We start from the raw sequence: 21,182 nt of genomic DNA, 5'->3' as shown, positions 1-21,182 counted from the left end.
TAGCTTACAGTACAGATGTCAGACAAGGCTAATGTGAACAGCTGGCATCCAGCGTGAAGGCAAACCCATAAACATGCTCATGTCAATGCAATTAATTCTATTTATTTTTTCACGTTATTTCCAAATATATTTCAGAACAAATGTGAACAAGTTGACAAAAAAGAATGACAAAGACCAATATCAAGATAAAGTATCTTTTATTTATTTTTTTAAATGGCCAGCGAATGGGTTAGCTGTGCATGTGTGAATGAAACTCTAGTTAATAGAACAACAATAATTTTCACAGCCTTTCTCAAAATTATACACCAGAATAATATACAAAACACAGTTCTGTGGACAAAACCTGGAGCATGATACTCCATACGTTTCTCATACAGCATCTCACAGAACATTACAAACCAAGGCTGTAAGGAATGATATCAAATTAAGGATATAATCAGGTTAACTGTAGGAGTTTCTGGTGTGGGTTACTGATTGTGTTCTGCCTGAAGTTTGTTAATAATTCAATTTCATCTTGAAATACTGACAGTAAGCATTAGAAGGCACAAAAATGTTTTGCGCGAAACTGCAGCAGTGAGTTGGCACTTGATGGTCAATGAGATAAATATGGGCAAAAGTACACACACACACATTTAAATTCCTCCTTAAACCCTGAATACTATTCTTTGAGTCATGGATAAAGTTTAAAGATAATTTTCATTAAAGAGTTTTTTAAGTATCGTTTGGTGTGTATCATGCCATGGGATATGTATCTCTTTCCCAAAGAAATGGCTCACAGATACAGAAGCGCTGTATCTCCCTGACACACACACACACACACACACACACACACACACACACACACACACACACGGATGCATGCACACACACATATCCGCATGTTGTCCATCCGCATATACAGGAGGTCCAGCTGACATGTCACTCAGAGTGTGTGGTGTTATTTTACCCCATTTCCTTTAACTCTAGATCATGACTAATCGCAATTTGACAAGCATAGCTTTCAGACACCTGTTCTGTCCTGTGCGCTTCTGTTGGTCCAGCTCTGTTTGCTTGCAACTTGGAATGGAGATGTTACTGGAAATTGGTCTTCAGCGGAATGATATCAGAATTATTGTACTTGTACTGTCCTTCACTTCATTTACCTTATTTTCATTTTTTTTTAAACAGTACTGTAAATAACCAAACCCACATTACATTTTTTTATCTACTTTAAGAACAAAAAAAGAAACCAATAATGCATGAACATAAATACATAAGACTTTTATGACAAAATGACACTATAAGATTCATATGAGCCATTTAGTTAAGACTGATCCACTGATGCAAATGTGCTGCGTTATAGCTCTGGCCATTAATGTAAATTTTCCTGCAAATTCACATCATTGGTCCCGTGTACATTCTCCAATGTATCTGCTTCTCCATCTGCTTCGCGACAGAATTGAGCAAAACCGTTTCTCTCCTACACAACTCAGTGGCAGGCCATTTGCTTTACCTCAAGTGTGTGCACACGTGCAATCTTAAACTGGAAAGAAGGGGGATGTACAGGATGTAGGCGTAGGCGACATGTCCTCATGGAGGAGTTTGGCTCACCAACAACACAATTTGTCTTTGTGTAAAAAGTCTGTACAAGTGTTTTCATTGCAACGATATAGCTTTGTATAAAATCAGCAGGCACTTTTTTTCTTTTGTTTGTTTCATCTTCAAATGGTCACAGGTAGCCTACTAACCCCCCCCCCACACACACACACATACTTTTCCACCTGCTCCTTACTTCCTTCATTAGTAGTGCATCAATCTGAATGAGTCTCTGGTGCGAACTGACAGTTTCTTGTCACCTTAAGGTCGAGACAGCGTGGTGTAGACGGGCTGGTCCCAGCTGGAGGCGGTAGGGCTATGGGCAGGAGCCATGGCCAGACTGTTAAGGATTGGGTTGCTGTAGGGCCGCCTGGATGAGTGGAAGTACGGGTACTGGTAGAGGCTAGAAGGGTAGCCAGAATAAGGGTTGTAATAGTTGGAGCTCTGGATGTCACTATAGTCACACTGGGAGCTGGAGAAAGAAGCTGCAGCCGAGGCAGCTGACGTAGCCGAGGTGACACAGGCCTGGCTACTGTAGGAGCCATAATCGGAGTGTGAGGGTGACCTGTGGGAGTGCTCGCTGTAGTGGCTGGGGCTCAGTTGCTCCGTTTTAATGTGGAGCCGGTGCTGGCCCACCTCGCTGGCAGAGGGAGAGGTGGAGGACATGGTGCTCTTGCGGCTCCACGCTGACCCATTGGCGCCTGCGTATGAGGAAGTGTAAGAGCCACCAGGCGCTGGAGCCTGCCCATGGCTGTGGTCTGAAGGCAGGGTGGAGGAGCCTGAGGCGTGGCCATTGAGCGGGAGGTATTGGTCAAACTCGTGCACATCGAAGGTCTCCATGTTGCTGATGACATCAGTGCTGAGCTCAGAGATGTCGACGTTGCTGAAGTCGATGTTTTGCCTGCTGCTGTCAACAAGACGACGGCCTTCATGTTTCAGATCCTGCTTCACCCCATGGTGCAGGTCTGTTTTGGGAGTAGTGGGCGGTGTAGGGGGACCATGGGGCTGCCCTGAAAAGAAAATAATACCAATATAAAGCATGAGGCTTTGTCACTCCAACTACAAAAATTATTTAAACAATTTACAATAGCCTAAAAATATTTCTTTCCTAAAGTAAAACTCTCAAACTAGTTGCATTTTGAAACATTATTTGTTTTATTAAATTAACAACATACCTGCATGTTCTGGGTGGTGGTGTCCATCAGTCATCCCTGCCAGTCCTCCCATCCCTGGTTCAGCTTTATACATGTGATGTGCCAGTTCTGCTCCTGAGTCTGAGTCGCTCTGGCCTGGTTTCACATTCTTCCGTCGCCGGGGCTGGTACTTATAGTCTGGATGATCTTTCTTGTGCTGAACCCGAAGCCTCTCTGCTTCCTCTACAAACGGCCTCTTCTCACTTTCCGAGAGCAAACTATGGTGGACAAAATATTATAAAACATTAAATGTATGCAATCAAACTAAACAAAAATAACAATGTGAAATTTAGCTGTATTTATTTATTTTCAAGAGGTCAGAAGTAAATGCCAATTTTCCTTTTTAAAAATGTATTCTAAATCGTTTAAGTTGAAAAATCAAAACTTTTTGAAATTGTGTAAACTGTATATTTTTGTAATTGCCAAAGCCGGCAACTTAAAATATTATGTATGAAATGATGCCCAAATCTGTAGCCATAATTTTCTTTTAATTATATGGATTCACACCCTGTTTATCCCTGCATTTCTTTTTTTTTAACATATAAAATGTTTCCTTACCGCCACAGTTTCCCCAGAGTCTTGCTCAGTTCTGCATTGTGCAGGTGTGGATACTGATCCGCCAGCTTTCTGCGGGCCGCTTGCGCCCAAACCATGAACGCATTCATGGGTCTCTTGACGTGAGGTTTACTCTTCAGAGATCCGTTCCCTCTCACGGGCATGGGCACCAAGGACCAGTCGTATCCTTTCAGGACCTGAGAGACGGCGTCCCGTATGCAAGCTGGGAACCGGTCGTCGTCCTCGCAGTCCAGTTTCTTGCCCAAACCGGCGAGCAAGGATCCTTGGCCGTCGGAGCCTGTCGGTGAGGACGGAGCATCGGAGTCGGACTCGTCCTGGGACATGGAGCTGTTTGTGCCCGATGGACTGCACGGCTGATCGCTGACACACTTGTCATGCTCCTCTGTCATTTTTAGCATTATTCTTTCAGCCCCTTAGGAATGAAAATCCGAAAATGTAATCTTCAATTAAAAACAAAAATCACTGTTACCACTGAATTCAAGCGCGCAGCGAATTGGCCAGTGCGCCTTTTACGCACGGTGCGCCACAGTAAATTCCTTTAACAATTTCAGTCAATATAAGTCCGTTGTTTTCCTTCTGCCTCCCTGTTTGTTTGTCTTCGTTACTCTTGTTTTCCTAGGCTGTAATGGGAGGTGCAGTCTTGAAAGTTGTGGACCACAATGTGAGCTGAGGTGTCACACGTTACAGCAACTTGAGTTGGAGTTTTAAAATCATCACTCCACCCTCCGCCTAGGATTGGCCGGAACAAATCACCACTTTTCCCCATTGGTTTAGGGTTTTATGTGGGCTTCATTACTTTCTTTTTTTTTCTCTATTGGTGTGGCAGTTCTGTGTTTATTAAAGTTGACACTTTATGTCAAAGATATCTGCCACAATTTTAAAATGCTTTTAGGAAATGTAATGAGAAATATGTAATAAGTAGATGTAATCAGCCCCTTTTTATTTTTTTAAACACACATTGGATGTTGTTTTCCCATTAATGCAGCAAATGTAAATATAAAATTCTAAATAAGTAAATAATTATATTTGGTAATATTTCAGTCTTAATATTAATATTTAATTAATTTTGGTGATAAAATCATCAAAATGAATGCGTGTAAACACTCTTGAGAAGGTCCTGAGGAACTGAAACATTTGTATGATCAGTGAATTGTTAATTGCAAGACAGTCTGATACTTTCCAATGGCTTGCATCTGACATAGGATTGAAGTGCGAATATCTCCTTTGGGGGGGAAAAAGTAATATGATTACTGCAATATAGGCTCATGATATCTATGATATCATATTACTTATTACATATTACTTTCCTGTCTATATGCAGGATTTTATTTCTTGAAAAAAGTTTTTTGATATCATAAACACATTAAGAATGACAGTAATGTATTACGTTAATTTCTATACTTGACATAATATGTCAAATGCCAAAAATAGATTTTTTTCTTTTAAGAAAAAAATAATAAATAATAATTATTTCAGATGAAGGTCACTGACTCTGGCTCCAAGTGAACTGAATCTGAACAAGTATCAATCAACCATCAGAAAACGTTGTATGCAAAGAATAGCTTGAAGACTGATATTCAGGTATTTATTCTCTCAGATAACACCAAAGTGAAGTATTAAATATACTGTTAATTTGGTTAAATATGAAATTACAAATGTGTCAAGGCTCATAACAAACTAATTTGCAGCAGGGTTTCAAGTTATAGCAAATATATAATTCATGTCTGCCAGATCTCATTGTTACTGAGACGGGCTGGTGCTCCCTCCCACTAGTTAGAACTGATGGCTGTGTTTCTTTCTTTGGGGATATAACAATAAATAAAATATTTAATTAATGCTTATAACAGTCATTTGTCAGTGTTGAATCTGTCTGTGTTGATATAATCTTTTCATGTGTGACCTATCAAATCTAAACAAATGATCATGACCCTGAAACAAATACACTCACTCCTGAAGCGACTTCTGACAGAAACGTGTGTTTGCTTCGATAACAAAAGCTTTAAACGTCCCTGGCCTGTGTGAGCCCAGTTATAGCTTTGATAAATGTTCCATATATAGAAGAGGAAGTTAATTTGTCCCAGCCGTCTGTCTGTCTGTGGTCCATAAGAGTTAGCAGGCGTTTTATGACACTAAAGATATAAAGAGCAGAGGAGATAAGCTGTAGATTCAATCACTGCCTTTTGTTAAAGGTGTCTTTGTGTTCATGTATTGTGGGGTGATTTTTATCACCGGCCTCCCTGTAAAAAGACAAGGTATGTTTGTTCTGGATGGCAGTTTGCTTTGCTCGATGCACACTGCAGGTGGCTGAGAGAAGAAGAGAGTTTGTAATGTGGAAATAACAGAAATTGTGCCGTTTACATACAGTCCAGTTTACTACAAGAAAGTTAATGGCTTGCACAGTAAGGTAAGAAGTTTTCATTGTTTGTTCTTTTACTAACAGAAGACTTAAGAAAGGCCTTGCCATTGAATTTGAATGAAACTATATTGTGTTTGATGTCTGTACCACCGTGTAAAATAAGCTTTTTTTGTTGAAAAGTGATATCACAAATGAAAAAATGAAAGTGCTTGGTCTGTTGCAAGCTGCCTTTCTTTCTAACAGCTGCTGTCAAAGTGCTCTGTTGGGTCAAGTTCAGTGCGTGTGTGTGTGTGTGTGTGTGTGTGTGTGTGTGTGAGAACAGACAGGCAGGACAGCAACTAGTTGTCAAACGTGAATGACTTCGTTCTCATCCTGCTTCACACATGGAAAAGTATTTACTGTGTGTATGTATGCTAGTGTGAGCATGTAAGACTCATGTAGAATTATAGACGTTTTTTTTGTTAGGGTTCAAGCATGTGTGAAAGTAATATATTACATTTTAAACAGAAAAGACTAAACATTTTGGAATAAATATTAGGCTTAATATTACCCGTCTATCTCTGTGTTTTTCTCACAGGATTCACTACATTCCACCTTCATGAGGCTAGTGTTAACTTTGATAATGAACTAGAAAGCACTCTGCCAGTGCCATCCATTAATTAATCAATTTGCTGAAAAACACAAGACATAATTCCTGTCACTTATGCATAAATAAACAGATTTACTGATCCAGTTAACATTCCCTTTGGATTTGTTATTAAATCTTTTTTTTTTGTTAGTGTGTGTCACTTGTAATGCTGGAAACCCCTGTTCCCAATCACAATTGAAACTGAATCAACTGTTGCTGGCTCAAGTCCTGTCTCCACACTAAATTTCATGGAAATCCTTCTGTCAGGGTTGAGGTATCCAGACAGACAAGCAAACAAACAAATCACTATAAATCAAACCAGTGTGTCATATTTCAAAAAGGGATTTGATTTATATTTATTGGGGAAAAAATAAACAAACGCACTCAGCAACCGATTCAGTTACTCCTCACCAATCGCCTCATTCAGGTAGAATGACACTGAAGATGAAACAGGATGAACCCAATATATGAGTGACAGCTATTGTCGAGCCTTGCTAAGCTGAGACAGTCTTGGTTTCTGTGTAGAGAGAAGGAGACAGACTTAAAACAGACTCCAACCTCCCCCCTTCATGCTTTCTTGTATTGTGGGGAGAAACTCTGGCCAGAGTTTGCAGGCTTGATTAGAAAAGGAAGGAGCAACAGAGGAGAGGTAACCGCGCATGAACCTTAAGTGTCCCAAAGAATGAAGGAAGGTTTTCATTTTCCTATTTTTGCAAGATGCATCTCAAAGGGAATGACCAGGGTAGAGATTTTCTGATTTATTTTTTTCTTGGGCCTTAGCAGAGCATGTTATCCCATTTCTCCTGGGCCTTAGTCACTTCTACCCCACATGTAAATTATACTCTCTGGCTTCTAATGTGCATACAAAATTAAATTACTCTGTCACCCACAGGAATCTTGCTCCCTTTGGTCTATGCTTCTGTGTTTTAATACACTTAGGCACATTTCTTCACTTTAGCTAGTTATTGGACGAAGTATGTTAAGCAGCCAAAACAATGGCCACAGAACTGTGCAGTATAGAAAAGAGTTTTAGATGTGTTAGGATGATTACACCTTTCATAAAGGTCACCAAGTTCATAAAAAACCTAATTTGGATAAATGTCTGCTATAAATCCAACAAAATATTGCATGTGAGCCATATATTTAAAATTTAAATTCCTATTTTTGTGCATGATGTATAAATCCTGCACCACAAAAATTCTGATAGAATTTATACAAACGTTTTCACATGAAGAACAACTGTGGAAACAGCCACCACAGCGCCCTAACCCTAACCCAAACAGCAGGCCTTCATTCTGTTAAATAATCTCACTGATTACACACTGAGTCAGTGTAAACTTGCTGAACCATGGAGACTGGCATGCCCTCCCTCTCACCCAGACGATCCCAACCACTGCCTAACCACATGTGGAACAAGCTCCTGGGCTGCTAACAAGTCATATTTCACCCCTGCACCACATCAACCAAACCACTTCTATCTTTGGTTTCACACACTCAGAAAGAAGGTAATTAGTGCAAAATTTACAGTTGCAGCAAATTCAACCGGCAGGCAAGGACAAAAGCCTCAGACAGAATATCACTAGAAAATACTATATTTCACAACCCACGGCAAAGTTATAGGACCTGGTATTGTTACATCTCTAGGTGAAAAGATTCAGGATTTTCCAGCCAGGTTCACACGCACATTAACTCTCAGTGATGGATGTACTTACTCCTCCTCTCTGTTCCATCGCTACTCATCCCACCCCCTTTGGAAGTTGGATGGTGGATGTTTTCCATTTTGGTCTGTGGCCAAATGTATTTTCCAGGTTTTCTACTTAGTGAGGTCGACCCAGGGATGTTTGACTCCACTGGTTCTAATCACAGTCCAACCCCCATGACAGCTGCTGTGTGTTAGGACCTTCCATTGACCCCTGACCCTGGACTATCCTGAATTCATTCTATTAAAACACCATAATGAGGGGTTTACTGGACCAATTGAAGGTTTTATTTAAACCTATTAGTAGATGTAGAAAAGTGGAGGGGAGGGGTTGCTCGGTGAAGAGGGAAGGAAGGGAGTTTTGAATAAATTGAAGGGGGAGTGTTTGAAACTGAAGGAAACAATTAGTCCAAAACGTCTCAGGGTGTGTTTGGCCTACGGCCACACTCTTTTAGTGTCAGGAGTATAAAAAGACCTCAAGTGTTTCCAGATTATTTGCTGTGTTTTCTCCCTGACGCATAACTGTTTTGTGAGGTGGCGTTTCGCTTGTGATAGTTCTGTATGTTCATGTTAACTAGAGATTGTAGACAGACTATACAGCTATAGTAGCAGGCCGGGAAGGAATTATGTTAAGTCAGGGGTTTTCTAAGTTAGAGACTGTGGGTCTCCCATCAGACAAAGATTGGAAAAACGCCCCCTCATTGCCCCTTAATTAACTTGCTTAGTTTTGCTTAATTCCTGGATGCCTATGGGATCATAATTACGTTATTTGATCCCATAGATACTCAACAATTAGCCAAGCTACCCTAATATTGCTGTTTGACATCAACTTCACGTAATAAGGTCTGTCCAAATCGCACACATTTTGGCTATTGATCTCCTTTGGATAACTAATGTAATATTTTTTCACATCCATTCTCTGAGTCTCCCCTGAATCTATTGGGAGCCCCCTTGACGAGGCCCCGCCTCTCACTTTGAAAATCTTTGATCTGCAAACTGTCAGTAAGTATCTTGGTTGTGAAGTGACTTTCACGAGTACACATGCAAGAACGCTTTGTGTACATTTGTGAAGTTGACACGTTTCTGTTGGAACATTGCTTAAAGTTGTAAAGTTCAGGTTTGATAATTGCAGATCAGTGAACTTCCATGTGCAGGGAAAATGTCCATTCTTGGTTATTTTCTTCTGACATGACAGCATAAATGCTAAGATGTTCAGCAAAGATGACACTTCCCATGGTGTATCTTGTCCCAGAGTTGTCCCGAGAAGCGTATGTGGGTTCTTCTTTTCTTTTTTTTTTTTCTTTTTTTTTTACGCTTTCTGATCTACACCCTCCTCTTTCTTTCTTTCTTTCTTCCCTCTCATCTTCATGGCATATGTTCTGCATAAAACTTGCGGTGTGCTCAGTCTTCCACATTGTCTCCTTTTTTGATCCTTGATTCTCATAAATCATCTTCCTAATTTGCCTGTGAATTAGATGGTGCGGGACATGTAGACATTTAGGACAGGACTCATGGGCGGCGAGAGAACAGAGAGCCCACCCCTTGACTTTACGGGAAATGGGAGGCCGCTCCACAACGGCAAAAAAACTATTTAGAGAACTCGTCTGGCTGCGGGGACTTTGCCTCACAGAGCTAAGATAACTGTGGTGGATTGTTTTTATTTGCCGATAATTAAAACAAGAATAAAAAGCCATTTGCACTGCTCATTTTTATGTCCCTTTTTATATGAGCACAAGATTGAGCAAATGTGTGTAGCAAGTAAGCGCAGCACACACAGACCAGCACACCATGAAACCTAAATCTCTTGTGTACAATTCATATATTACACAATAATTTAAAAGCTATTAAAATGATTATAGGTGAAGTGGATCAAGTTCTCCAATTAGGGTACCAGCCAAGGCTTTCAATGTTTATGAGCAGCAGTTAGTCTGTCTGTCTCCAGCCTGTCTGTAACCTCCTAATAGAAATGCTACACTGAAAAACACATCAGCACACCTGCTGCTAACCACATGAAGAGGCTGAGTGTGTTGTGATCATCTGAGTCAGTGTTGTAATGTATTATATGATGTTACAGCTCTGAAATAATTTCCTTGGGTTGACGTTGGCTGATTTACTGCACACGTGAAAACAGCTTTAACGTTTAATCAAAGGTGATTCCCCCCCCCCCCCAGGATATTGCTTCACTTTTGTACATATTGCATTGGTACATAGCATGCAATTTTACAATTTCTCTATTGTATATTAACTATATAAAAGAATACATTAGTTTATGGGTATGGAGGCAAAGGAGGAATGTTTGAAGCTGCAGAAATACACTGCCCTCCCTGTCCTTCTCCATAACCACTCATATGCTGTTCATGGTCAAAGCCTATCCTTGTACCCCTATAAACACCCATCAGGGTCCGCATTACTGATCAGGCAAACCAGCATTGCTACTTTATCCAGAGATTAGCACCATGCACAGTACGGATAATATTGTCAAAAAAGCTCAAATTAAATTGCCTGACATGTCATCACCATGGGAATGCAGCTTAGCATTGCACTTTCTCAAATGGCCAGGGCCGCACCCCTCCATCCTATACTGCTATTATTGTTTGTTGATAAACTTTGGGGGAATTTATGTGATCTATCTGGCTGGTGTTGGTTGCTTGAGTTGCTAGACGGTTAGAAGTGAGACGGGCAAAAACATTTGCAATCCTGTAGTAATATTTTTTTCTTATTGAAAATCCTTGATATATATAAAAAATTAAGAACAAATAATCATTTATGGTGTGATAAAGCATTTATTTTACATGTCTAATGATGCACTCTGGATTGCAGGCCCACAAAAAGACGAGCAATAAGTGTATAAAAAGCCCCAATTGAGGGTTTTCTCCCACACTTTTGCATTTAGATAATACTTAGCCAGTAATAAAGTGAGCTATGTCCAATGTTTGACAGTAACATAACTAATGTTATTAATGTAACGGTGGAATGCATGTAGTTAATGTGTGTAGTGTCAAGGATTACAATTTGAAATTCAGCAACTACATTACAGTTACTCATCCATCGTAGTTTCTTTGACATTTTACTGAGTCACCTTGTTAATTGTCTTACTAGGAGGTTGATGGAGGGATCAGATTTTTCTCTCTGTGAGACACCTCTGGTGTGCGATAGCTTGGCACAGGGGCTGGACGTGTGTGTCCTCTACTGGCTTGCCAACATTAAGCTACATTACGCGTACATTCAGGGAGCAGCTCAACCCAGCATCACTGCAAAGATAGGACTTGTGAAGTGTTGCTGCGTGAATTCACTGGGGCTAACATTAAGCTAGTTGTTGAGAGGTCCGTAATGGGGTCATTCCTATGTTCCCAGGGTCCTGTGTCCCAGATTTATATTGCACATATTGAGAACATGAAAAAGGGTCCTATGCTACTCAGTTCTACACTAAGGGGGTTAGGGAACTTAGTGGGAACATTAGTTTTAACATGTTAAATATAGGATATGTGACTTGTGGGTGTGATGGCTTTGACGGAGTTGAGTAATATAATTACTTTTACTGTTGAGTAATTAGTGAAGTAACATTAATCTTTTTCAATGATTTTATGTAATGAGTTATGAAAAATTTTAAGTACACAGCAAATTGAGGAGAGTTAAATGTTTGGAGTTAGTGAAATATGAGTAACAGCAGAGTTAATTATACTCTGGATGGAGTCACTCTCATTTGACTCTCAGTTGAGCAGTGGCGGTTCTAGATCAGTTTTATTGAGGGGGCCAGGCTGGGGTCAGTTGTTTTGTCAGAGGGCTACATTCAATCCGGGACACAAGAAACAAAGGCAATGATCAAGCTTTCAAAATGTCTTGTTTAGTATATAATGTAATATTTTAGTATGTTTCAGTAACTTAGTTATTTGTTTCAGTAACAGGGTTTTTTCAATAAATTATTAAATTACATTATTCAAAAAAAACATTCCTGTTAGCTCAAGTTACAATCCATTCTTTAATTGCAAATCTTTGTAAGGCTTAATGAACAGTATAAGCTCTAGTGTACAAGACATTCTCTGGAGCCCAGTTCAATAACACATAACATTAACGTTAGCCTGTAAAAGCGTTCTTATAATCTGTATGCTAGCTTGCTCTGCAAAAACCTCGTTGATAAAACAATACTAAAATGATAGATGAAACGGTCCACATGTTATACTTTCCATTTACTTTCGTGAAGTCGAAAGTCCGCCTTCACCGTTGAATGCACACGCTCCGTGGCAGGGGGAACACTTTCTATCAGAGATAACTATCTTGGAACCGCACAGTGGTAGTGTAATGTCCTAAAGGATCTGACTAGTTGAGACACATTTGTTCCACCTTTTGTATCAGCACCATATTGTCGCATGGAAGATATATTGCTATGATTAAGGGGCCATAGGGGGGTCCAAGGTCTATGTTACAGGGGCACTGGCCCCTGTTGACTCACCCCCACCCCCCCACCCCCCAAAAACCGCTACAGCAGTTGAGTAATGGGTGTCAAAACCGAGTGTAAAAACAAAATGTCACTAAATCTAACCTGTAAGTGTAATTGTATAAATATTAACTCTTAACTCTGATGCTGGCTTTTACACTTGAAGTGTTCATGTCATGTTTTTTTTTTGTTTGTTTGTTTTTGGGTTTTTTTAGGAATATAGAAGAGCTATGTTATGCCACTAACACTTGTGTAGTTAGCAAATGATCCTCTGAGAGTTCATGTCTAACACTACATAAAAGTGTTCAGAAAAACTAACTCTGATCGGTGTTAAGAAGTGTTAAATTTTAACTTTAAAAAGAGTAAAAAATTACACTAAATTGGTGTTAATGTACCAACACTCCAAAAAAGAGTGAAATTAACACGATATATTTTTCTACATAGAGACACTTTAAAAGTGTTAAAATCCGCTCTGACAGTGTTAATTTGGTTATGCTAATTTTACTGTGTAAGTTACACTGGCTATGTCGTGAAAATAGCCAGAAGCACCATCAAGTAAGACTACCAAAACAAACAAAATATTTTTTTATATTTTTAAAGAACTGTTAGGCCTTTGACTTCCTGACATTTTTTATATCTGTGGAAGTTTATCTTCTTTAATCTGTCATGACAGGATATTTCAGTCTTGAATCCTAGAATGCCGTAGGGTTTCTCTAACTGTCACACAGACATCACTGGCCTCAGGCAGGGAAAGAAGGAAGCACTTTTTAACTGTTTTCTACTGGTATAGGTACAGGGTATTTCCCGGTAGCCACTTCACTATTTCAAACTGTTTCCCTTACTCTTGCCGACATGCATAGAAACAAAGTGAAAAAAAGAAAGCGTCTCGTATTATTGCTTTCAGACCTTTATACACAGGTAAATCCAAAACTCGACTTTTATAGCACTCATAAGTAAACTTGCATGTGAACATGGATGTATAATGAAAGTAAAGCAGGTTATTTGGGTTGTTGTGGGGAGTTTTGGCCATCACTGCATCGTGATGCGCAGCTACAGGTCACATGCCGTGGGAGTCCAAGGTCACTTCCTGTTCCCTTTTTAAAAGAGGTGCAGAGCTCTAGCTGGAGACAAAAGAGACCACGGAAGTACTTCTGTAGCGCGAAGGATATAAAGAGTCTTTTGAGTGGACCACAAAGTCTGACCTTTTGCTTCACAGAGGAATTTAACTTTCCCTAGAAGTAGCTTGCTTTGGAAATGTAACGCTCTCTTCCACCTTCTGTGTATTCATATAAATCCTGACCAGTTTTAACGCCAGTAAATCCTGACCAGTTTATCAGATACTTGTTTTTGTCGTTTCCGTTTAATAAGACTTTAACAGAGAGTCCAGTGTTGCATAAACATACTCAGATCAGTTTGGTGACGTGTTTAACCTCTACTGACTGGTGACTCTGTTCAGCTCTGAGGACTATCAGTGCGTAGATGAAATTACATATCTGCTGAAGATGGTAAAATCAACATCATTTGATTCCACTCACCACACTCACCTTGGATTACCTCTCTGTGCTCGTGTGTGTGTGTGTGTGTGTGTGTGTGTGTGTGTGTGTGTGTCTGTTGTCTCTAGTGAAAATCATTATCTCTTTTCATTTCAATGTGTTTTCCTTTTTACCAAACATTTTAGTCCAACTATTCTGCTTATTTTAGCCAACTTGAATGACTATCGAGCACCCCCACTGCTGTCCCACCTACTGCTTGTGTCTACTAATGGCAGCTCCTGGGACAGCTTTGGCTCCATTTAACATACAGTATAAATCTACTGAGCCGTAGGGTCCCTCGTTTAACAAGATGCTGCTTTATGGTGCTCTGCAAAAGTCAACTTTCTTTTATGGATTATATAAAGAATATGTCATTGTCAGTTTATTTGACTGATTCTTGAATCTATACTTTGGAACTCTGAGCTCCCTTATTTGGTTTGGGGTTTAATTTGTCATCTATAACGATATGACTCTCTAAAGTCCGACTACGCATCTAACAGTAAAACAGCATAATCCTCTTAATTGGAAAAATTGTTTATACTGTATTCACATAATGTACTGTGCACATGCATGTTTGTGTTGTTATCTATGCAGCACAGACCCTTTGCGTAGCCTGTGAGTTGTCCACATACTCCACGTGCTTTTCGGTAAATTGGTACCAAATTTAATCAGAAGCAATGACCTCGGCCCCCAACCCACCCAACAGCCCGAATTCTGCTTCATGCATTTATGACCTCAAACTCAGGTACATATATTTATGATGGCAGTAAAGTGGGCTGCTGTAGTTAATCTCCTAATGACGTCTCCTTACCTCTGCCACCAGTGAGTCTGGGTTTGGCCACAGGGACCAGTCGCTTGAGAGAGGAGGGGGGGGAAGAGGGCCTTGTTTTTGGGAATGCAAAGTCTGCAGAGCAGGGCTTAAACTGAACTGGGTTTGTGGCCGAGAGGGTGATATGAGACAGTGCCTTGCTTATTCTGTTTAATGTGAAGTGCAAAATGTCAATGTGTGTAACATGGCATATTCCAGAGTCTTGAGATCCATGCAAGTGAGAGTGCCAGGGGGAAATTTCACTATCCCTAATGGGAAACAAATGGGTCACACTTCTCAGCTCTTGTCACTTTCTATCTGTGAGGCAGCTTGTTGCTTTCTCTTCTTTTGTTCTTTTTTTTAGGGCATTCATTTGCAACGATGCTTTGCATACAACTTCTTAAACTGCTTATTTAAATATTTACTTGTCAAATCTTGCAGGCTACTTTTGCATACATGCATGTGCACAGGTGTGAGTACACGGTCATGTTAATTATGGCTGTGTGAGGGGAATTTATTTTGTTGCCGGCAAAGCAGGACTCCATAAGAGTGCCTGCTATTGTGTGTAACTTTACTTAAAGATACAGTATGATCTGCCTGTGACACTGGTGCACACCAAGCAGAACAGTTACCGCCCCTTTCCTCTTTCTGTCTCCACTGTCCATCTTCCCTCCTCCTTCCTCGCTCCTCTCCTGGTTGCAGTTGTATTTGTGCGCCTTGGGAAGATTACAAAGAGGTGCTTTGTGAGGGGATGCAGCTGCTGAAATTCGACTAGATCCAGCTGAAGAGAGAAGGGAGCAGGTGGGTCAACAACGCCACCCTGCCGTTCCCAGAATATCAGGCTGCAGAGCTGTGCCTCCTTCCCCCACCCACACACACATGCACACACATCATCAGAGCACCCCTACCCCACCCTAGCACACACACAAACAAACATTATACCATGTCAAAATACAAACACAGTAACACCTACCAAACAGTAATACAGCAATATGCACATGTCAAAGAACTGCCTCAGTGGAAATACTTCCCACTCAAACAAGGGTGCATCACTGGAATCATTCATAGAGTGGGAGAATGTTGGCAGAGAGTTAGAAAAGCAACACAAATAATTACAACAACACACAAACATAGCCCTAAGTGCTACCTCAATTAGGCCTTATGCAGATTCAAAGTTGTGGCTTTGCGGCCTCATTTTTATAATGTCATTAACAGCAGTTATAACAAGGGCAGTCAGCGTGTTGCCGAAAGCAGAGGAAGATCCTGTCAGCTTTGTGAAGTTAAAATGTTAACAAGTCAGGGTGCTGCCAAAATGTTGGATTTCTGCATTGCAATGGGGACATTGGTAAAATGACCCTCATCCGGCTTTGTGCAGCTCAAAAAGGAGGTGGCAGGAGATGGAGAGGAAAGGAATGAAAGAGAGGAGAGGAAGTCCTGCAGGCGACTGTTCTTGTTGAGGCAGATTGGATGTCACACCACCGACTCCGCCGGGGACACGATCCTTGACCAATGTGAGATAAAATCCACAGATACAGATTTGCTACGTTAGGAATTTTTTTAATCCATGAAAACTTGCAGATTCTCTAAAAACTGTAGAGACACTTAAGTATGACAAATGATGTTCCCACTTTGCTTTATCATCTCCATCTTCACATTTAATCAGTTCCAGCTTCAGACAAACAGCCTTTTTTTTACACATCCATTCTCTTTGGAAACACCAACCAAAATATGGATGAATTTTTGTATTAACTTTGCATATGTTTTCTCTCTGCCGTCATGTTCCATAAACAAGCCTTTTGATAATCATAAAAGCATTATGCTAATGGGATGCGAAGGAGTTGGACAGTACAGAAAGCTGTGGGCTCTGTGAACTATTCTTCAGCTTTATAAAATATGTTCCTTTTCCTGAAGTCTCTCCGTATCCTTAATGAGAGTTTTGACGCACATTGCTCCCTCCCCCACACTTCGGTCCATCCATCCCCCTTCATGTGAGCAATAATTCAGCGACATTGATAATAAGTCCTTCTGTCCTACCCTGAAAATGCTTGAATGTCATTTCATACACACTCTGCCGCACAGGGCTGTACCCTGAAAGAGCCCACTGTCCCACACACTTAGTATTCCTGCCCTGAGATACTTGCAGACATCTATCACTAGTCCTGCAAGCAAGCACACTGACCACCAATCATTTTGTCGTACAGTATCTTTTTTCTTTTTCTCAAGAACCAGCGTCCTCCGTGAGTGTTTTACCAGGAACATTCTCTCATGATATGTCTTCCTTCATGCATGACTTACTAACAATACTGTACGTGTGTCTCTTTGTGTGTGCATGTGCGGTGTTTGTTTTTTTCTCTCTCTCTTAACGCAATCAAAGTTCATCACTATCTTGACTCTGTTGCCGTTTGATTGCATAGCATACATTCCCTGTACAAACTTTCCATCAAGTTGACTCATCTGTATCTGGTAGGAAAAAAAAACCAAAGTACTTCCTCTGACAATGTGTCACCAGAATCATCCATTTCTGAGTGACTTTAATTATTTTAATGGGTCAGTGGTCTTCCACCATTCATGTGGCTGTAGCTCTGTTGAGACACTGAGTTCAGTGACGTGATATCAGTTCCATCACGCCGCTGTCTTTCGCACCCCGCAGGCTTCTCTCAGACAGGTTCACTGCCTCAATTGCGCCAGAGGGGAAAACACAGCACTCTTCGTGGGGTGCTCCAGGTTATTGTTCATTTTCTTTTCCTGGTTCATCTGATATAGTAGTAATAACACATTCTGGGTTCCTCACTCACTCAGATTACAGTTTCTGTGGAAGTGTGAGAGAGATCATCATTAGAAGGTGGATCTCTGAAAATGCAGACTTACAGCCATCTGGAGCTCCGTCCCTCCACATGTTTTAGAGTGTGGGAAGCTGCAAGAACGTGTCACTGGTCTATATCAAATCACTAAATATTTCATCAACTCTGTGCTCACTCGTGGGTGTGTGGAAGTTATTGTTTGAGTGGTTTTCTTTTTTTTTTCCTTGTGGCCAATTACTGTCTCGTCACTGTCATTTACATTAATTTACATCAATTCATTTGTCATGTTAAATTTGTCTAAGCCCTGCAATCTGTGTCCAACCCACATTTCTGAAGTTTGACTAAATGAAGCCATATGATGTTGATATGGCACTCATCAGATGCTTAGCACTTTCTCATCTTAACCAGCTCTGGGCAACTGATGAAGACATGCCACATCTCACCTCTCCGCCGTATCTTCTGTGAGAGTAATGGGCTCCACATTGCCTATTGAAGCTTCATGCCTGTTTGCCACCATTCTCACATCTGCTTCCTGGAACAGCGGCGGGGAAGTCTCTAGCTCCCAGCGGAGTGCGGGGCATGTGTGCTCACATATGAGGCGAGAGTTTGAGACGGGACTTGCCGGCGTGGTTTATTTTCAAAGGGTAGTGCTGAGGATGTGTTGAGAGGTTGAGGAGTTGAGAGAGCTCTCTGCGCTCTGGTTTGGGTTTCACCTCCCTGGGACACAGCTGGGGGGTTGGGGTTAGGAGCCAGGGGAGGGGGTCCACAAGGATTTTATGTTTAGACAACAAAGCAAACAAGGCAGAATATTATTTTCAGCATGTGTGAGAGAGACAGACAGTGTACAACCTTTCACATGATGTTCCTATCATATTTACAGGAAATGGTTACCTAATTCTTGTTCATCTTTTTGTTGTGCACTTAAGTGCCATGTGAGAAAAGAAAATCATGCAAACAACCAAACTGAATTCCAGCAGAACAGGGAAGTGCCCGTGTCAGCTAACTGTCTATCTACACCTTTCATTTCCCTATTTTTCAGCAGCCACAGTAACATGTGTAGCGATAGGCATCGCTCCAAGTGGGCCACTTTGCATTGAAGAAAGGTCTGGGCCACATGAAAAATGCACAGAGCTGAACCAAGCTAATTTGGTTATTCAAAGCTACCACTCTCTCTTTTCTGGCCTACATCGTACAGTGTTTTCTAGCTGCCGCAGCAAACTGGGAAGTTTTGAATGCAAAATAAGATGCAAAAGTGAACATTTGCATCAGCAGGACAGTTTCAACTGAGGCAGCAGAGGCACCATATCTAACTTAGACACTCTTTATTTGACACAGGGCATTTGGGCATTTAAAGTGCCTCATGTCTAGCTAACCGTTCAGAGTAATTGTGCAGATACACTGAAGCCTCTCTTTTAAGCATATTGTGTTTCATGCAGATACACTGAGGCAAGCTGTTAGTGGAAGAGGAACATGTGACCTCTCACTGGCCCAGGCAAATCTACCCTAACGAATGTCTTCTCTATAGAAATATCTAGTTTAAAGTTGTTGTTAGCGTAATAGCTTTTGCAAATCAAGCAATGACAGCAAGCAGAGCAATCTGAGAGGTGCGCGTTATTGAAAATATGGAAGCCATATAGTTCACCATGTTGGACTTACATGATGCAAAGATTTATTGAAATTGTCCCATCGAGGCTTGTCTAACTGAATCTCCTCTGCATACATAATGTTATCCATCTGAAAGTGTGTTGCATGCACACTAAACACCAAAGTTGGATGGTATCTCTACTTCTGTTTTGCACTCTCTTGTTGTCGTCATCTGATGCTCAGCACTATCATCCCTTCTGGTTGTACTCATTCTTTTTCCTCCCTTTAATTTCTTAACCATAAAACGCCTATTTTACACCCACCTCCCCAGTAAGCAGTGTCACACTATACTGTACATCTAGCATGCAAATAGGAAAGCAGACAGACGGCATGTCTGGGGGGGGGTTTCTCTCTTTTTTTTTTTAAACGTTTCTTATGGCTTCTCTGCATTTGCTGCATTGTGTTGCCTGCCAAACACTGAGGCTGCCACAGTGCTGCTGCTGCTGCTGCCGGTGTTTTTTCAATCAGACTGGTGTGGACCTGGGAAGCAGAGCATGTGCCACAGTGGAATTCAGGTGCCAAGAATATAATTTTCCTTAAGTGCTTACAACTGTAAAAACCCAAGTTGATTCCCTGAGACTGAAAGTAATTACAGGCCATTTAAATTGGAGAAAAAGGCAAAGCAGCAAGTTCTTTAGTTTTCGCAGAACTCAAGAAACATAATGTGGTCTGTCTAATATCTGTTTTATTTGAATGCTTTAACGTTCATGTTGGTCATTTATATTGGCAATGTGTGATTCCTCTGGAGGAAATGCCACTGGCTGTGGTTAACCCAAAGACTATAAATTGTGGAAGATATATTGGGCTTTCCTATCAATACTAAGCATCATCTGGAATGAAATGGACAGTAATATCTAGTCTCTAACTGCGTATTGCCTAATTATCTTTCCATACATTACTGGCAATATATGATTGAGTGTCTATCATCTTGTCTGAATCAATGCCTAGCTGCTGGTTTGTCTTCACAGAGAGAGATGAACTTGGCCGAGGGATGGACCAAGTGTATCCTGTATCTGTTGTGGTGGAACGAGGCGGGGGGGGGGGGTCACTTGGCTTGTGAGAGCGTGACGGTGCACCTGTCCGAGAGGAAGGCCTGGTTAATCACTGTAAGCTGGCCGCAGAGTGAACATGTGTGCCAGGGAGACCCTCAGGCCAGGAAGGGAGGGCACGCCTGACCTAAATTGCTTCAATAAAAAAAGGAGGGGGATGGAGAATTCCCCAGATCATTCCTCCACCTTCCCACTGCTTTCACCGCTCTTTGGGTCTTCCCCTTTCCCTCACACTCCTCACCTTCAGACATCAGAACATGTTCTCTGTTTTCATTGTTAAATCATCCGGCTATTGACATAGTGATTGCATCCTTGCTCACATTTGCTGACTCATCTCTTCTGTGAAACCCGCCTTCCTGGGAATATCTGGCCTGCCATTGGCTCCCTCAGGTCTGATAACATGAACGAGACTATTTCTCTGCTCTCTCTCCCTCTCTGTGTGTGTGTTTCTCACAAATCAGTACTCCACCGAGATTCCAGAGAATACACTCTCCGGTTCTGTTGATGAAGGGTGAGGTTCCTCTTCTTCTCCTCACCTCTGGAGGCAGGACCACACAGCGTGTGAAAATCTGGCCCGCAGCAGACACACCTCGGTTTCCATGCGCAATAAGACATATGTGTTTTCCCACAACAAATTACTTCACACCACAGTTGAGAGATGCAGAATCATCCTCACTCTGCTGTAGGAATTACTCAGACTTTGCTGTGCATAACTCTGGAAACTGGTAATAATGTCAGCATGTATGGTCAGCAGGGGTGCAGTCTAAACAACTGAAAGTAAACAAATTTGTCTGGAGTTCAGCATTGTGTTCACTCTGCCAAGTTGAAGGAAAATTTTCAATTAACATCAGATGTGAATGTCAAAAGTGTACCTGAGCTTTGCTTA

The 21,182-nt window shown here is 41.2% G+C and overlaps 1 protein-coding gene across 1 annotated transcript; it reads right to left on the bottom strand.

Moving 5' to 3' along the window:
- Positions 1–216: 216 nt before the first annotated feature.
- On the bottom strand, positions 217–4,951 carry LOC119890019 (transcription factor Sox-8). Its single transcript, XM_038701020.1, has 3 exons — positions 3,327–4,951; positions 2,751–2,986; positions 217–2,585 (listed from the first exon to the last, which is right to left on the bottom strand). Exons 1-3 carry the CDS (start codon positions 3,740–3,742, stop codon positions 1,837–1,839), a joined length of 1,401 nt encoding a protein of 466 aa, XP_038556948.1. The 5' UTR covers positions 3,743–4,951; the 3' UTR covers positions 217–1,836.
- Between the last annotated feature and the right edge of the window lie 16,231 nt (positions 4,952–21,182).

This window comes from Micropterus salmoides, unplaced genomic scaffold (assembly GCF_014851395.1).
Source record: "Micropterus salmoides isolate LMB-PRFRI ecotype aquatic unplaced genomic scaffold, ASM1485139v1 Ms_hic_scaffold_10, whole genome shotgun sequence".
Classification (NCBI taxonomy): Eukaryota; Metazoa; Chordata; class Actinopteri; order Centrarchiformes; family Centrarchidae; genus Micropterus; species Micropterus salmoides.
This window is presented reverse-complemented; position numbering and strand designations above follow the sequence as displayed.